Source organism: Quercus lobata, chromosome 2 (assembly GCF_001633185.2).
Source record: "Quercus lobata isolate SW786 chromosome 2, ValleyOak3.0 Primary Assembly, whole genome shotgun sequence".
Taxonomy (NCBI): Eukaryota; Viridiplantae; Streptophyta; class Magnoliopsida; order Fagales; family Fagaceae; genus Quercus; species Quercus lobata.
The window spans coordinates 80244024-80260376 of NC_044905.1; the positions used below are offsets into that span (position 1 = coordinate 80244024).

The 16353-nt window shown below is 34.4% G+C and overlaps 1 protein-coding gene across 5 annotated transcripts in view; it reads left to right on the forward strand.

Moving 5' to 3' along the window:
- Window positions 1–587: 587 nt before the first annotated feature.
- The window catches only part of LOC115976808 (inositol hexakisphosphate and diphosphoinositol-pentakisphosphate kinase VIP1-like), a 38263-nt gene continuing 22497 nt past the window's right edge, over window positions 588–16353 (forward strand). For 2 of the 5 annotated variants that reach the window (XM_031098295.1, XM_031098292.1), the window contains exons 1-15: window positions 588–726; window positions 955–1171; window positions 1330–1389; window positions 1542–1588; window positions 2174–2257; window positions 2379–2442; window positions 4694–4847; window positions 5705–5775; window positions 7713–7817; window positions 8575–8667; window positions 12145–12219; window positions 13352–13437; window positions 15031–15237; window positions 15319–15418; window positions 15499–15569. In XM_031098295.1, coding sequence (XP_030954155.1) covers window positions 1088–1171; window positions 1330–1389; window positions 1542–1588; window positions 2174–2257; window positions 2379–2442; window positions 4694–4847; window positions 5705–5775; window positions 7713–7817; window positions 8575–8667; window positions 12145–12219; window positions 13352–13437; window positions 15031–15237; window positions 15319–15418; window positions 15499–15569 — 1301 coding nt within the window. In that variant the 5' untranslated portion in view covers window positions 588–726; window positions 955–1087. Of the gene's footprint in view, window positions 727–954; window positions 1172–1329; window positions 1390–1541; window positions 1589–2173; window positions 2258–2378; window positions 2443–4693; window positions 4848–5704; window positions 5776–7712; window positions 7868–8574; window positions 8668–12144; window positions 12220–13351; window positions 13438–15030; window positions 15238–15318; window positions 15419–15498; window positions 15570–16353 lie in introns of those variants that run through there. The other 3 variants (XM_031098291.1, XM_031098294.1, XM_031098296.1) reach the window with 3 other exon arrangements.

Genomic DNA, 16353 nt, shown 5'->3' on the forward strand with positions numbered 1-16353 from the left:
TCTCTGACTAAACAAATTTAATTTTTTAAAATACAAACCAATCAAATTTACGTTAAAAAAGCTAAAAATAATTAAAATAAATTAAATCAGTTAAACCGTCAAAAATATATATCATTATATTATCTTATAATTGGTTTTAGCAGGTGTGGTCAGGTTGGTTTTTTTTTTACTAGAAAATTTTAATTTTTTTTAATATAAATCAATCAACATTAAAAAATTTGCTAAAATGATTAAAATAAGTAAAAATCAACCAAATAATTTTTTTCTTTTTTTGTTGGAGAAACAACCAAAGGTTTTAGCAGGTGCAGCTAGATACGTGTTGGGTTTTTTGACTAGACAAATTTAATTTTTTTAATATAATATAAATGTCGGGCGGATTTTTAAAACCATAATATTTTATTATTATTATTATTATTATTTTAGATTAGATATAATTATTCTGAATCAGAAAAGCGTAGACTCGCGGCCTTACCTTTTTATTGCATATTCCAGAATCCAAAAGAGCTTCATATCCAAACACTCTCACGTCCCACCTGTCCCGTGTGTGTACACAAATATATAAATAAACACACAACACCTTTTCCATTACATAATTCAGATATATATTTCTCACCCTCTCATTTTTCACAAGTTGCACACTTTCTCTCCCAAAAAAAAAAGAAAAAAAGAGCAAGCGCTTCTCTCTCAACTTTTCTCACTTCCGTTAGAGTCCGCGCTTCTTCTCTGGTTAGTATCGTTTCTCTTTCTCATTCTCATTGCCTTTTTTCACTTTTTCCTCTATGCTATGTATGTGAGTGAGCGATTTTCTTCGAGCTTCTTTGTTAATGGCGGTGATTCTCTTTGTCGTATCTTTCTGTGTTTGTGTTGGATTTGAGCGATTTTCTTCGAGCTTCTTTGTTAATGGTGGTGATTCTCTTTGTCGTATCTTTCTGTGTTTGTGTTGGATTTGAGCAGTGAAGCTGGAACAAGAAGTTTGAGTTGGAATCGGTTCGGATTCGGATTCTGCGTTCTTGGAAAAGGTAGAGAGAGAGAGAGAGAGAGAGAGAGGGTTGTAGAAAGTTCCAGAGAGTTCTTGAGACAAAGAGAGATGAAGGACGAAGGAGGTGATTTTGGAATGAAGATAAAGATTGGAGTCTGCGTGATGCAAAAGAAGGTGAAATGCGGCTCCGAGGTTCCTTTCTTTTTGCTCAGTATTGTTTTTGTTTTTTGTTTTTCCTATTCCATAATAAATATGAAACAGAGTTTGTAGTGAATCGCAGAATGTAGGTTATATATGGCTCTGTTTTTTCAATCTTGAGCGATTAATCTGAAATCTGATGTTTTCATTAGGCGAATTCTGGGCCGATGCGGCAGATTCTTGATAGGTTACAAAAATTTGGTGAATTTGAGGTACTTCTTGTTTGTTTCTGTTGTGGATTTGGCTTGTATTTCTTTTTGTTAAAGAAAACGAATGCAGATTGAAAGGTTTTACGCTAATGATTGCTTTATCTGCAAAGAATTTTCAGTGTTTATGTTTTGCTTCTTTCGTTGTGTGGTTGTAGATCATAGAGTTCATGGACAAGACCATTATTGATGATCCAATTGAGAGGTATAATTTTTTTTTTAAAAGTGATTACATGAAACTTTAGTGTGATTTGGTGCATTATATCTTAAAGATATTGTTTTTATATTTGTTGATTCTATTTTGTTACTTCCAAAAGCTTTGAACTTGATATGCATATTTTGTAAAGCATATGCATATCACATCAGTAAACAACCTAGCAAAAAAGATTATTATATCACATTAATTTTGGTGCCTAGGTGGTGTTTTTTTAAAGTAATACTGTTCAAAGAGGAAGAATTCGAATTTCTAAAAAGTGGAGATTCCTTTTTTTGACATTTCATTGCTATTATAAATAGAGGATCAAGCCAAATCAGGTCTGCTTGAGGATGAAGGATACCCTCCTTTGAGTTATAATTTGTTTCCTTTCCGAATTATAGTTTGATTAAAACAAGTTGTTTGACCTAGTAAACTTTTTTTTTTTCCTGATATAAAGTGAAAAGTTCTTATCCAAAAAAAAAAAATCCAATCCAAAATTATTAAAATATTTTTTTCCTCGTTTCTCGTTTTTTTGTTTCTTTTCTTTTCTTGTTGATATATGATGACTAATTTGTTGTAGTATTCTTATTTCAGCTGGCCAATATGTGATTGTTTAATTGCCTTCCATTCTTCTGGCTATCCTCTTGAAAAGGCTAAGGCATATGCTGCTTTAAGGAAGTAAGCTTTTACATCTTCTTTTGCATTGACTATGTTGCAGTCATCAATCTCAGCGTTCTCTTTTAACAGTCCAAAATAGTTATTATAACTATAAGTTTCGTACATGCTCTTTGTGATCCAGGCCTTTTCTAGTAAATGAATTGGAGCCACAGCACCTTCTTCATGACAGAAGGAAGGTCTATGAGGTATGCTCTCAAATCTTTTGTCAGGGTTTAGCATTTCATGGTAGGTTTTTGCATGAGGTTCATTTTTTCTTTAAATCATTTGTGTTAGTATGATTTTTTTTTTCTTAAACACTTCCATTCTTAATTTCCATGTTTAAGGGATAAATTATTTACAAGGCAAGAGCCTGTAGAAGATTTTCAAGAATAATTAAGAAGAATTTGTATCAAACAGAAAAATGGAGAAGCGTGATTTATCAAGAAGAAGAAAGTGTAAATGTAATGCATCAGCATTTATAGCGGTAGATAGAGCACCTGATGAAGTTGAGCTCTAGCTGCTCCTAACTTATAAACCTCCTTGACTTCCTAACAGACCTCTACAACTACTTAACAGCCTTCACAACAAATTCTGTTACTAATCAACAGCCTAACATACTAACTGTTTACTTCCATAATTTCAAGTTTTAGTTGCTTTATGAGGTACTTATTTGAGTTCTTCACTTCTTCTGGTAACGGCTGCCCATGGTACTGTTAGGCCATCCCTATAAAGTACTCATTTTTAATTGAGTCACAATGGGATCACAGGCAAGTGCTTGACCATGGATTAGTTACTGGGGCGTTTGGTTCACTTAATGTCACATCACAATGTAATGTTAGCTTTATGTAATCACATTATAGCAATATGACATGACCTTGATTGGTTCACTGGTTACATTCCCATGATATTCCAAAAATGTAACATTGCAATCATTAAAATTTTAGAATGAATTTCCACAAATTTCCATTTGAAATTACCAAGTAAAATTATATTTTTAATAAAAAATCACAAAATAACTAAACAATATTTCACTTGCTTGTACTTTCTCACCAACCAAACAACTTAGATCCAACAAAATTTCCTATCCAATTTCACAAATGTCTCTTACAATTAGATTTCAAATTTTGTACATCACAAGCAACGCACAAAAGATACAACCATGTATCTCTCGAATCTAAAGCTACAAAGTTGGAGAACTGAAATATTCAAATAAGAAGGAATTTCTATGTGGATGTATATGCTTTAGTTATTTGGGATTGATTGGGTCATGCTAGGTTTAGTTGCAGGCTTATGATTTTGTTGGTATAATTGGCTTGGGAATTATAATTCGGATAATTGGAATTAGGTTCTAGGCTGTTTGATGTGGACTATTTGGATTGAACGTAATCGGTGTTTTTTTGAGGATACTAAGAAATCTCTAGCCCAGTTGTTAGATTTGTGCCAATGGACTCTCTTTGATTGGTCTCAGTGTTGGGGTCTCTTGGATTGTTCTGCTCCTTTGGATTTTCTTTTGTCTCTTAGAATGGTTTAATGACTGTTTGTTCCTATTTGTTTTTGTTTGCTCTTTGTTCACTATCGTGAACTCTGTGTATCTTTACTTCTGTTCCTTTTTCAATAATATTTCCTTTCTTACCTATCAAAAAAAAGGGAAAATAAGTAAAGAAAAGAAAAGTGAGCCAAAGACCCATACACACCCCAAACTCTACACAAACCAAATCAATTCCAAACTCTACAAAACAGAATGGAAATCTCGAGTTCCATAGCCTCCAATGTTGTGGCCGAGCTTAAGCCCAGCCTTGCCGAGCTTCTCTGCCACTAGTACCATTGGCTTTGTGGCTAAATAACTAGAAGACGACGCTGCCAAAACCACCACCACCAATGGCTTTGAGGTTCGCCGAAGAAAACCCTAGGATTTGATGACGCCATTGTAGCTCTGAGATTTGAGCTAGGCTAGGGTTTGATTTGAGAGAGAGAGAGAGAGAGAGATGGCTATGTTTAATTATCAGTTTGTGAAAATAATATATGTAAGGGACAATTTTGTAATTAAAATTTATTAGTATGGGCAATTTTGTCAATTTGATAAATTATAACACTCCAATAAATAAGTAATGTAAGATTACCTCATTTAGTAAGGTAATGAGATTAAGGTAATGTGAAATATTTTGTAATCTTAGATTACCACAATCCTATGCACAACAAAATGAACCAAACACTGTAATGTTCACATTACGGTAATGTGACCTTAATGTGATGCATATCACGGTGAACCAAGCACCTTCTAAGGGTATTTAAGTATAACCCAGTCCTGGAGTATGTATATGAAGTACTTCATGCATGAACCTGATTATAACTGAACTATCTCATGCCTATTAATTTTATTTTTTATTTTTTTAAATGTTTTGGTTGTTAACAATATTGAATGATATAAAATTAATATGTTATTTTTCTGGATTTAAGCAACTACAAAGGTATGGAATCCATGTTCCAAGATATGCCCTTGTAAATAGAGAAGTACCGTATCAAGAGCTGGACTATTTTGTTGAGCAAGAAGATTTTGTTGAGGTTCATGGTAATCGTTTTTGGAAGCCATTTGTGGAAAAGCCTGTTGATGGTGAGTTTGATTCATATATTATTAAAGAAGTTGTTTTATCTATGCTGCTTCTTGTTGTTGACATTTATACCATTTAATCTGATATGATTCTTTTTGGTAATTTCTTCTTGTTGCTTGATACTTTTACCTTGTTACAAAAGAACATCTACTAATTTGTGGCTTGAAATTGCTATTTGCACGCTCCATTTGATCTGATGGCTTCGTTATATATTATTTAAAAGTATACTGTGGCATTGTTGAACCAAAATTATTGGCAGCATAATTGCATCATAAAAGTTTTAATTATTGTTTATCTGTTTGTTCATTTTCTTTCAGTAGATTATTTTTTGGAGATTGGTTACTATCATAAAATGTTAATACCATGCCTTCCATAATTTGTAAAAGCAAACATTAGTAAGAACAAAACTTTTGAGGTAGCAATGATAGCAAAAATAAATTGAAAATAAAAAAAATGGAATATGGAATGCACTTTTGTTGGTGGGCTCTTGGCAAACAGCAGATTGTCATCATACAAAACATGTAAAATCTCACATAATATTACTTTTGATTTTAGTATTTTAATTTAAATTGACTCTATTGTTTGTAGATTGTAATTTGCCTAGGTTTTTTTTTTTTTTTTTGAAAATTACGACAATGAAGCCCAAAATATGATGTTGTCAAAATAAGGGTTTATAAATTCAAGTAGTGGGGATAAGTGGTCTGATGGGCTTGTGGACCAAGTGGGCTATTATGCATAATTTTGTTCTCTTTAGATCCAAGTTCTCAAATTGACTGCTTTTAAGATGTGCATTAATTTAAATATTTTCTTTCTCAATGAGCATATATGGTACTGACTCTAATTTTGTGTTTTTGTGAAGGGGATGATCATAGGATTATGATATATTACCCTAGTTCCGCAGGTGGAGGCATGAAGGAATTATTTAGGAAGGTGAGCGATTTTTTGACAGCACTTTGTCTACTTTATATGGATTCAAAACATTCTAAGTCATTATTATTATTATCTTTGGTGTTGTATATATAACGGTATAGGTGGTTCATAAGTGTAAATGATACTTCTATCAAATGGATAATAAATTTGCAAAAAGTAAATATAAACAAATTGTGTTTATGTAGAATGTAGGTTGGTTGGCTCTTGCTGCCTAAGTAAAAACTAACCAGTTTGTACTCAGTAGGATTTATGATTTAGTCTCGTTTTTATAGGTAAAGAAATAAGTTTTTTGCAAAGAGACTATTTCATGTACCAGGAACTCAAAGAAGTCTAAAGAACTACAAAGAACATAGTTAGGTACAAAAAGACAAGACTCTAAGAACTTTGGAATGGAGGTTGTATTGGTGAGCCCCTCTATACGAGGCCAAATAAGTAAAGAACCTATAAACATAGCTGACAATTGAGTCCCTGTACTTTCCAAAACCTCAAACGTACGTCAGATATGTTCCCTCCAGATTGTCCACATCAAACATAACAACACTTAATTCCAAATGTTGGAAAAATGCTTATCAACCCAATTCCTCTGACCAAACTAGAGGTCAATTACCTTTCCTTTATAACACCTATCGAAATTCCAAAAGGCTAAAAATTTGAAAGGAAAAACTCCACAACTCGAATGCAACATTGTTCTGTAGTAATAGATGATCCACCATGACACTGTCTTTCCACTACACCGACACATATAACACCACCCTAATATCATTTAACCTCAATTAAGGAGATTGTCATATGTGAGGATCTTTCCACTGCAATCCAAGAAAAAAAAAAGATTTGTTGTGGGGCCTTAACTCTCTATAGATACTCCTCCAGAGGAAGGCTGGGTCATATCGGCCCTTTAGGGTACTACAAAATGAATGAAAATTGAAATATTTATTTTCAATCGCCAGCTCAATATGTCACAGCCTTCTTTGATTGGTTGATTGGAGTCAAGAAGATTGATTAAGGAGGCTACCAATTCTACCTCCCAGTCATAAAAATCTAGAAGAAATCTCACATTTCAACTCCTTGTCTCCTCCTTATTTTGTCTAACCAACATGGATTCTTCCCACTCTTCTCTTGCTACAGAGCAATACTGCAAAAATATAAAAGCCACCTTCAAATGTTGATCACCACACCATCTGTCATGTTAGAATTGAAACTGACTATTAATACCAACATCAAACCGAGTTTACTGTAAGAACCTATCCAACCTCATTCTATTGCTTTTCGATAAACCACAACCATACATTCTTGTTCTGTACTCCATCTATCCCATTCCTCACCATGCTTCATATTACCTTCCTTTATTAATGTGTCTCCCCCATCCCAAAACACAATAACCATTTTCCTAAAAGAGCTTGGTTGTAAAAGGCAACCTTCCTAACACCAAAGCCCATTAGCATTAGGGGCATAGATTGCATCCCATCCCACCAAATGATGTTTAAACTCATCACCCATGCCACCCCATAAAAAATTACTCTGTAACCTCTCAATCCTGTCGGCCACACTAGATGGGAATGAATAAACAAAGGTGATTGGAGGGTAAGTTCGACAAAGTACTCTTCAATAGTGTTAGTCGCCCCCCTTTTGATAAGTGTAACATTTTCTATCCAGCTAACTGATGTTCCCATCTTCTCTAGAATGGGTTCAGTAGGATATAGTTTTCTCAAGTTCTTCTGGCATGTGAGTAGTTTGGTAGGTCCAATAAGATATTCCCATCATCATGTATGACATAATTGTGAATAATATTATGTACTCATGCATACTAACCGTTGTTCTCACATATGAATGTGTCTAGTGGATCACCCATTGTTTATGTGATGGTTTATAATTTTTTTTCTGGCTTCTATATTTATTATTCATATATAGTCACATATGTGATCATTATTTGATTTTAGGTTGGTAATCGATCCAGTGAGTTCCATCCAGACCTTAGAAGAGTGAGGCGTGAAGGCTCGTATATTTATGAGGAATTTATGCCTACTGGAGGAACAGATGTCAAGGTTGTGGATCTTAATCTATTCTAATGCAGCATGAAACTTGTTTAATACATGTAAGAGAAGGCCCAAAAAACCCAAATATAATGACTAAATAAAACTTTCACAGTTGCAAAATTTTTTACTCTTAATGGTAATTTACCACCCCCCCCCTCCCCCCCCAAACAAAAAAAAAAAGTTTTACTCTTAATGGTAGCTTCTTTTTTTAAATGTTTATACATATGTGTGCGTGTGTGACTATCTATGTAAATACATGCATGTAAAGTGGTCCAAATTATCTGGAGGAAGATTGGAATAGCCTACCAGGTGCTCTTTCACGCTTTGAACGCTTGTATATACTCTCTTTACATCTAGTTTGATGCTCTGATAAGTTTGTTGCAAAGGTAGGCAGTTACAACCAGTAGGCCTTAGAATTTATCCACATCCAGCATATGATTCCAAATATTAATAAATTAGGAAATGGTTTTTTCCCTTGCCACATGGCTTTCTGTTGACCCTTGCTGGCCTCAATTTGCCATTGCTTGAATCTTTCTTTTTGTTTGTTTGCACGATGTTTCTAAAAAAAAGAAGATCCAATTAGTTGGTTTTAAATGATTTTTTTTTTTTTTTCACAAAGTGAATCTGCTATGTCCTGTTTAATTCTGGCATTTATTTTTTCCAATGCTAGAGTCTATTCTCTACCATTTATTTGTTGAGTTATTATTATTATTTTTTTAATTTTTCTTTTTACAAATGGTTGCTCGAGTAATGCTAGTGATTGTAGGTGTATACTGTTGGCACTGAATATGCACATGCAGAGGCAAGGAAGTCTCCCGTTGTCGATGGTGTTGTCATGAGAAATCCTGATGGGAAGGAAGTAAGTTGTACGTATAACACATTTTTGATTACCTGTACATCTTGCATGTAATTTGTACCCTTCTTTGTTTTCTGTTGCAACTATTACTGTCATTTGCATGTTAACCTAATCATTGTCTATCAAGTTCTTTCTATCTTTTTAATTCTTCCGACAGTCAAATTTCTTTCATCTAGGAGGCATTCATGTCTGGTGCCACTTAATATTTCAGTCGAATCTGTAAAAACATGAATGCTGCTAATTTTTTAGCTTAAAACCGGACCAGCATATAATATTTTTGCAGGCAGCCCCGCCTTAATATTTGCAGTCAAATTTCTTGCATCTAGGAGGCATTCATGTCTGGTGCCACTTAATATATCAGTTGAATTTGTAAAAACATGAATGCTGGTAGTTTTTTAGCTTAGAACCGGACCAGCAGATAATATTTTTGCAGGCGGCCCCACCTTAATAGAAGAATGGTTCAGTTGAGGTTGTTCATATTAGAGGAATCATATTTAGGTTAACATTATCAATAAACTTTCGATTTCATAAGTCAAATGATTTAGGCAGTGGAAGGTGAGGTTGTGGTTCAAGATCCATTGGGCACTTAACTTATCTATAAAAAAAATAAAAGAAGAGCTTGAGATGTTTTGGCCAATTGCAACTAATTCAAGTGGTTTCCCCAATGAGCAATGATATGGTTCCAGTTAAGGTCACAAGAAAGACTATATTTGGGGGGAAAAAAAGGCTAGCTAGAAGATAAAACTTGATGTTTAAGAATTAATTAAGTTAAGCTGAAAAAATGTCAAGAGCCTTGTAACTCAGTGGTATTACCTGGTTTCCTTTATGAGGAGAATCAAGGTTCGAATCCTGCCCCACTTGTAACAATTAAATTATCAAAAAGTTGAGGAGAAAAACATTTATAATTTGGTGAAGTTCTTGCCTTCCTTTTTGTTTTTTAGTAATTTTTTTTTTTATAAGTAAAAATGCTAGCAGCAAAACAACTTGATAAAGTGGTACCTTGTGTTTTTTTTGATATTGACGAAAATACGATTTTGGTAGCAGTTAATTTGGTCCTTGTTATTTTCCACTTACAGTCAATTTGGTTTCTATCATCAAATCATAACTTTTCTTGCATTTTCTTGCACTTTTTGGCAACCACACACATCAAATTTACCAATCTCCAAGTCCGGTAGACACATATCAATTTAGCAACTAAAACGAACCCAGATTTGGACCCAGTATGATTGCAAACTGAAATAACATAGATCAAATTGAGTGTAAGTTGAAAATAATAGGGACCAATTTAAGTGCTACCAAAATGTAGGGACCAAATTGACTGTAAGTTGTAAATAATAAAGACCAAGTTAACTATTACCAAAATGTCAGGACCAAATTGACTGTGACCCAACCAAATGGTATTTTTGTCTTTTGATAATTTGATAGTTACCATGGGGAAATACTAAAATATAAGTAAATAATTTAATAAAGTAAAAAAGAGAATACTCCACTATGTATGAAGTATAGTAGAGCACCTGCAAATTACAATATTAAATTTAAAAGAACAAATTATACAAAAAACAAAAGTGGAATGAATACGTCTTGACACAAACATCCAATCATACAAAACTATAAAGAATAGAAATCTTATTTGATAAGTAAATTTTCAAACCAATGAGCTGTAGCTCAACTGGCACTTCCTCCCCTTGTAAGTGCTAGGTGGAGGGTGAGGTCGATTTTACTACTCTCATAGTGCTCATATATTTGTGCCAACAAGAAGCAAACAAATCAATAATCATCCTTAGCATCTAAAAAGAGAAAAAGACTAATGACAAAATCTCTCTTGCTACTAAACAATGAAGTAAAAGGTGATCTACCACTTCTCCACTTTCCTTACATGTGTAACACAAATCCTCAGTGGTTATGCCCATTTTTTAAAGATTGTCCACTCAATATCCCATACAACTGTCCAAGTCCAACAAAAAATGCAACTTTTGTGGAATCTTTGTCCTTCAAACATTCTATCGTGGGAACCCAATATTCCCTTTTACTTTTAATGCTTCCTAGTAAGAAAAAACACCAAATTTACTTGATCCTGGATGGAAGCTGTTCAAAAGATTAAAAAAATGTTGAAACAGATTCTAACTCCCCTTCTTGGAAAGCAGGAAAAGGTGAAAATAAAAAGGCTGGAGGGGGTCGGGGGGGGGGGGGGTATTGGGGATTCCAATACCGTGTTTCCTGCTCCTCCAGCTTACGCAAATATGATGCAATAGAAGCTTTACAGCTATGGAAAACCAATTGGGAAATTGGTTTCACAAAGGAGAATCTTCACATTTCAAATCCAAAATCGAACTCGAGCACAATTTGATAAATCCTAACCACATCTATTACCTTTCTAATAAGCATGATTACTTGTCTCCATGACTGATCTTGTTCAACCCCATCTCTTTAAAGCCATTTCCCTAATAAGGTTTGGACATAACTTCCTTACGTCCAAACCAACAGCCTTTATAGGAGAATAAACCTTGTCCCGACCATTATATTAAATTTAAATTTCTTGCCATCTCACTTAATTGATTTTGGTGTCCTTTATGAGTTTGCATGAACATAGTATGCACATGTATTCACTATTAATGTTTGCCTAAATTAGAAAACATACTGTTTCATTTAACTTTAGTTGTTCAATTGAATTTAAATCTTTAATTGTTGACCGTAATGTATAATCTCCAAGTACAAAATACTGTACTATGTACATATATAGATTGGCCGAATCTAACTGCAATTTGGTGTTACCCTTACAATCTTCATATCATGTTATACAATCCAAAAGGTATACTTTTTTTCCTTATTATATGTTGCGGTTAAGAGCCTTTGTAGCTCAACTAGTTGCCGCCTCCTAGTGTTTCCAATAGAGACATCTAGGGTTCAAATCCCCCCTCCTCAGTTGCAACTATCAAATAATAAAAAAAAGAATGCTATATTTTGTAGCCACAAAAAAAATTTAGATTTATCATACTGCATTCTGGGTCAAGCAGCCTTTCATATGATCCTCATTGTGTTCTCATGAAATGTTCAATCTTTCACTTTTTCTAGGTGTTGTCACTAGATTAAGTGCTTCTGATTCCAAAGTTGACTCTTTCTTTGTACTCAATTGACACCTACATATCATTTTAAACTAGCTATTTTGTTTTAGTGCACATCTTATTCTTAAGGGAACCTGTTCTTTCTGTCATCATAAATATATAGCCTTGTCTCAATTTTATATTTTATCCTGTTCACAAACTCTATCTAGAATTATATCTTCAAATGGATTATGTAAATTTGAAAGAAATTTGTGTTGTGAATGATTGGCATTCCAAATTTCAGAATCGAAATATCTGAAGTGCATGCCCATTGCCCAGTTACTGAAACCAACTAAGAACCTGCTACTTTTTTGTGGTTTATTTTAATACTAGTAAAAGAGTGATTTTTGAAACATATGTTTATTATTTTGTTTGACAGGTGAGGTATCCCGTGTTATTGACACCTACTGAGAAGCAAATGGCAAGAGATGTTTGCATTGCATTTAGGCAAGCGGTATGATGTGTGGATGTGGTAACAAGTAATTAGTACCTTGTTCCAAGGCATTATTGTTATTTTTTATTTATGATCATTTTTATTTCTGAGACATTCACTAAAGGCTGGTTTCCTTTTTACTTTTTAATTGTTTGTGATTGCCAGTATATATATTTATCTGGTCATGCCATGATGATCCCAAGAAATAGTAGTTGCTGTTAAATTGTTATTTGGATAATTAGTCATTCAACTTTGCTAATGAATTTTTCCAAATTGACAGGCTCAATTTATTAGCCAGATCTTGGATTTATTAATTTTTATTTAGGATGTAAAATTGCTAACTATTTATCATATCTCGATTTTGGAATGTAACATTGATAGGAGGTGGAGCTTATTTGTTGAACTTGGTTTGGCTTTTGACTCCTTTTTCATGTGTGGCACCTCTTTTAAACCCTAGTTGACTTTCTTTGTTCACCCATGTTTGTGCTTCACTTGCTTTTGTTTTGTGTGGGCATCCTGCCATGTTATTTTTGAAAAAAAAAAAAAAAAAAGAGATAATTTCTCTAGTATTTGTGAGAGATAGTTTGGGTGTATTTGGGTTTTGGTTTCTTGAGAGAGCATTTGTGCTACCATTGTAATCTCCTTATTTTCTTAGTGAAAACATTCTCCTCGGCATAGCCCGTGGATGTAAACAATTTTCTGAATCACGTAAATTTAGTATGTTCTTTACGAGTGTGCTTGTTATTTTGTTTTTGTTTCTATTATAGGTTTGAATCTTGGGAGTGCCATTTCACAACACTATCCTATTTTAAAGTCTTATCATTTGAACTCTCTAGATTTGTTGGGCTCTTTTGAGTTCTAAAAGTTGGGATGATAAGATGTCTTTGGTTTCAACCGGCTGTATGTGAGCGGGTTCTATGAATATAACAGAACTTTACATGGTTATTCTAGTGTACCATGTTACTATGAATTTACAGAAAACCAATTTACATCCAGTTCAAATCATGTATAAGAATCATTAATCCTTAAAATTTCATGGTTCAATATGAAATGCACAAATGCAAACACACATACACACTGTATTGAGAAATCACTTTCTTGTTAAATGATTTATACCTTGGGTGAATTTATAAGTCGTTCTTGTTACTTGCAGGTTTGTGGGTTTGATCTCTTGCGTTGCGAGGGACGTTCATACGTTTGTGATGTGAATGGGTGGAGCTTTGTTAAAAACTCTCACAAGTAATCCTTCTTTTCCTCCTCCCCCCCTCAAATATCATAATGATTTAAGGGGGCACTCAGTTCTTTATTGCCAGCATGATTCCAACATGAATTATTTATTTATTTTTTTAATGGTAAATATCTGTATGAAACATTCTCCTAATCTAATAACAATTCTTACATCAAGTATAGTTGACTTCTATCTCACTTGTAGTATACCATTGTAAGATATTTTTTGATAAGTAAGAAAACATTTTATTAAGAAAAGACTACTTCATTGAAAGGATGTAGCCGCCAAAAAAGTATGTACAAACAACAAAGGAAAAAAGAAATTGTGTACAAGAAAAAATAGAATCTATAAACATCTGAATGGAATCCCTAGAATTGAATCCCCATACACAAGACCAATCAAATAGAGCCCCTGCAAATATAGCTATGAGCTGATCCCTAGTGTGCTCCATATCTTTGAATTTACAAGCATTACGCTCTCTCCAAATAATCCACAAGACACATTGTGGTACCAAATTCCAAATATTTGATCTGTGCTTCCCTATGCAGTTCCTCCATCCTGCCAATAGATCAATAACCCTCTTGGGTAGAACCCAAGCAATGCCAAACGATCTGAGAGCAAAACTCCATAACTGGGAAACCGCCCCACAATGAAGCAAGAGATGATAACATTCTCCCCACTACACCAGCATAAGCAGCACCAATCCACAATTATGACACCCATTCTCCTCAAATCATCACCTATAAGAATTGTTCCCCATGCGGCTGTCCAAACACAGAAAAACAGTTGACGTGGAGCCTTCACACCCCAAATGCTTTTCCATGGAAAAGTAGTAGAGCTAGATCCCCTCAGCACACCATAAAAAGAGCATATGTCAAAATCTCCATTCTTCTTCAATCTCCACCATAGCTTATCCCCAACCTCATTTGGAGGAATCCGTGACTCCAAAAAGTGAAGAAAGGCCCCCACTAACTTCATCTCCCAATCATTAAAATCATGTCAAAACCTTACATCCCAACTCCACCTTTCCTCCACAATCTGACTCACCAACAAATTTGTCACGAACACCTCCCTATTCGTAGCATTCTCAAGTAAAATTGGGAAAGTTACTTTCAGCGGCTGATCCCCACACTAGCTATCATGCCAAAACTGGACCCTATTCCCTAATCCAATCTCAAAATGTATAAACTTACTAAAACTCTCCCACCCATCTGAATACTCTGCCATTAACCACAACCATATGAACCCCTACCAGCCCCCCCATTCCTCCCAAATTTCAACACTATCACACGCCTCCACAAATGTGTCTCCTCAACCCCATACTGCCACAACCACTTTACCAGTAGAGCTTTATTTAAGGTAGTGATTTTCCTAATCCCCAACCCACCACATGCAATAGGAGAACATCGCTTGTCCCACCCATTGTAAGATATGTTTTTGAAATAATTTGAAAGAATTCATCTGCATTTGCTTTTATTCACAAGCACATGCTGAATAGTTCAACTAAGTCATTTTTGTTTTTACTGAGTTATCTTCTTAACTGCGGAAATTGCTTTCGTTTCTTTGTTGTGAAAAGTAAACTTGGTTTCACCTTCCACATACAGGTATTATGATGATACTGCTTGTGTGTTGAGGAAGATGTTTTTAGATGCCAAAGCTCCTCATCTTTCTACAACAATTCCACCAACTTTACCATGGAAAGTCACTGAACAAGTGCAGCCTTCTGAGGGATTAACTCGTCAGGGAAGTGGGATTATTGGCACATTTGGGCAATCTGAGGAGCTACGTTGTGTAATTGCCATTATTCGTCAGTATGTTGCATTTTCCTCAGTATCATTACTTGGATTAGTTGATTCTTTGTTTTCCTTCTGATCTCTGTTTAAATTTTGTAGTGGTGATAGAACTCCCAAACAGAAGGTGAAGTTGAAGGTTACTGAGGAAAAGCTGTTAAACTTGATGCTGAAATACAATGGGGGACGGCCTAGGGCTGAGGTAATTATTTTTACATCCTTTTCTTTTGTTATACTTTATATTGGATAACTTAAAATGCTTATGGATTACTTATTCTGCAGACAAAACTTAAAAGTGCTGTCCAGTTGCAAGATTTGTTGGATGCCACACGAATGCTTGTACCTCGCAATAGGTATTATTCTGCATTTAGCAGTTTCTCTAGTTGAATTTTTTGTAATTGATGGATGAAACTCACCTGTGCCTGTGCTCCTGCCAAAAGAAATGTTCACTGATACAACTTTTTAAAATGTATGGTGTAGTTGCTTTCAAAAATGAAATGATTCAGTAGCTTCAGAATATGTGTTCTGCTCTTGGCAAAAGTTCTTTATTATGTATGTATTTTTTAAAGTGATTATTAGCATAGTAATCTCTAGTCGATAGGAAACTGTACTGCTTATGCTTGCAATTTTTAAGAATTTTTTTTGATAATTCAATAATTACAACAGGGGAGAGGGATTTGAACCCTGGATGTCATGGACATACCAAAAGGTGCCAACCAATTGAGCTACAAAACTCATGGCACAATTTTTAATAAATGCAATGCTTCATATTGTTGTATATTCAAATAGGTTACAGGAAACATAAGAGTAGACATATTTGTGTTTTACTCCTGTCATTTATAAGGTTGGGAGAGATCCTTGAGATTTTCTCCATCATACAAAGTACATAAATTGAGTGTAAATGAAGATATGATATTCCATTCCTCAAAGGGAACTGTTCCTATTGGAACTGTCAGAGGCTTGGAAGTATGAAGGGTCTTACTTTTTGGTCAGCCAATAGCTTACAACTGATGCAGTGAAATCTTGTAAAATTGAGAAAGTCATTCATAACCTCAGATATGGCTTGAGTTTGTAGTTAAGAATAAGTAAATGTGATTTCTATTTAAAACTTGTAACCAATTTTGCACCTCATTAGAT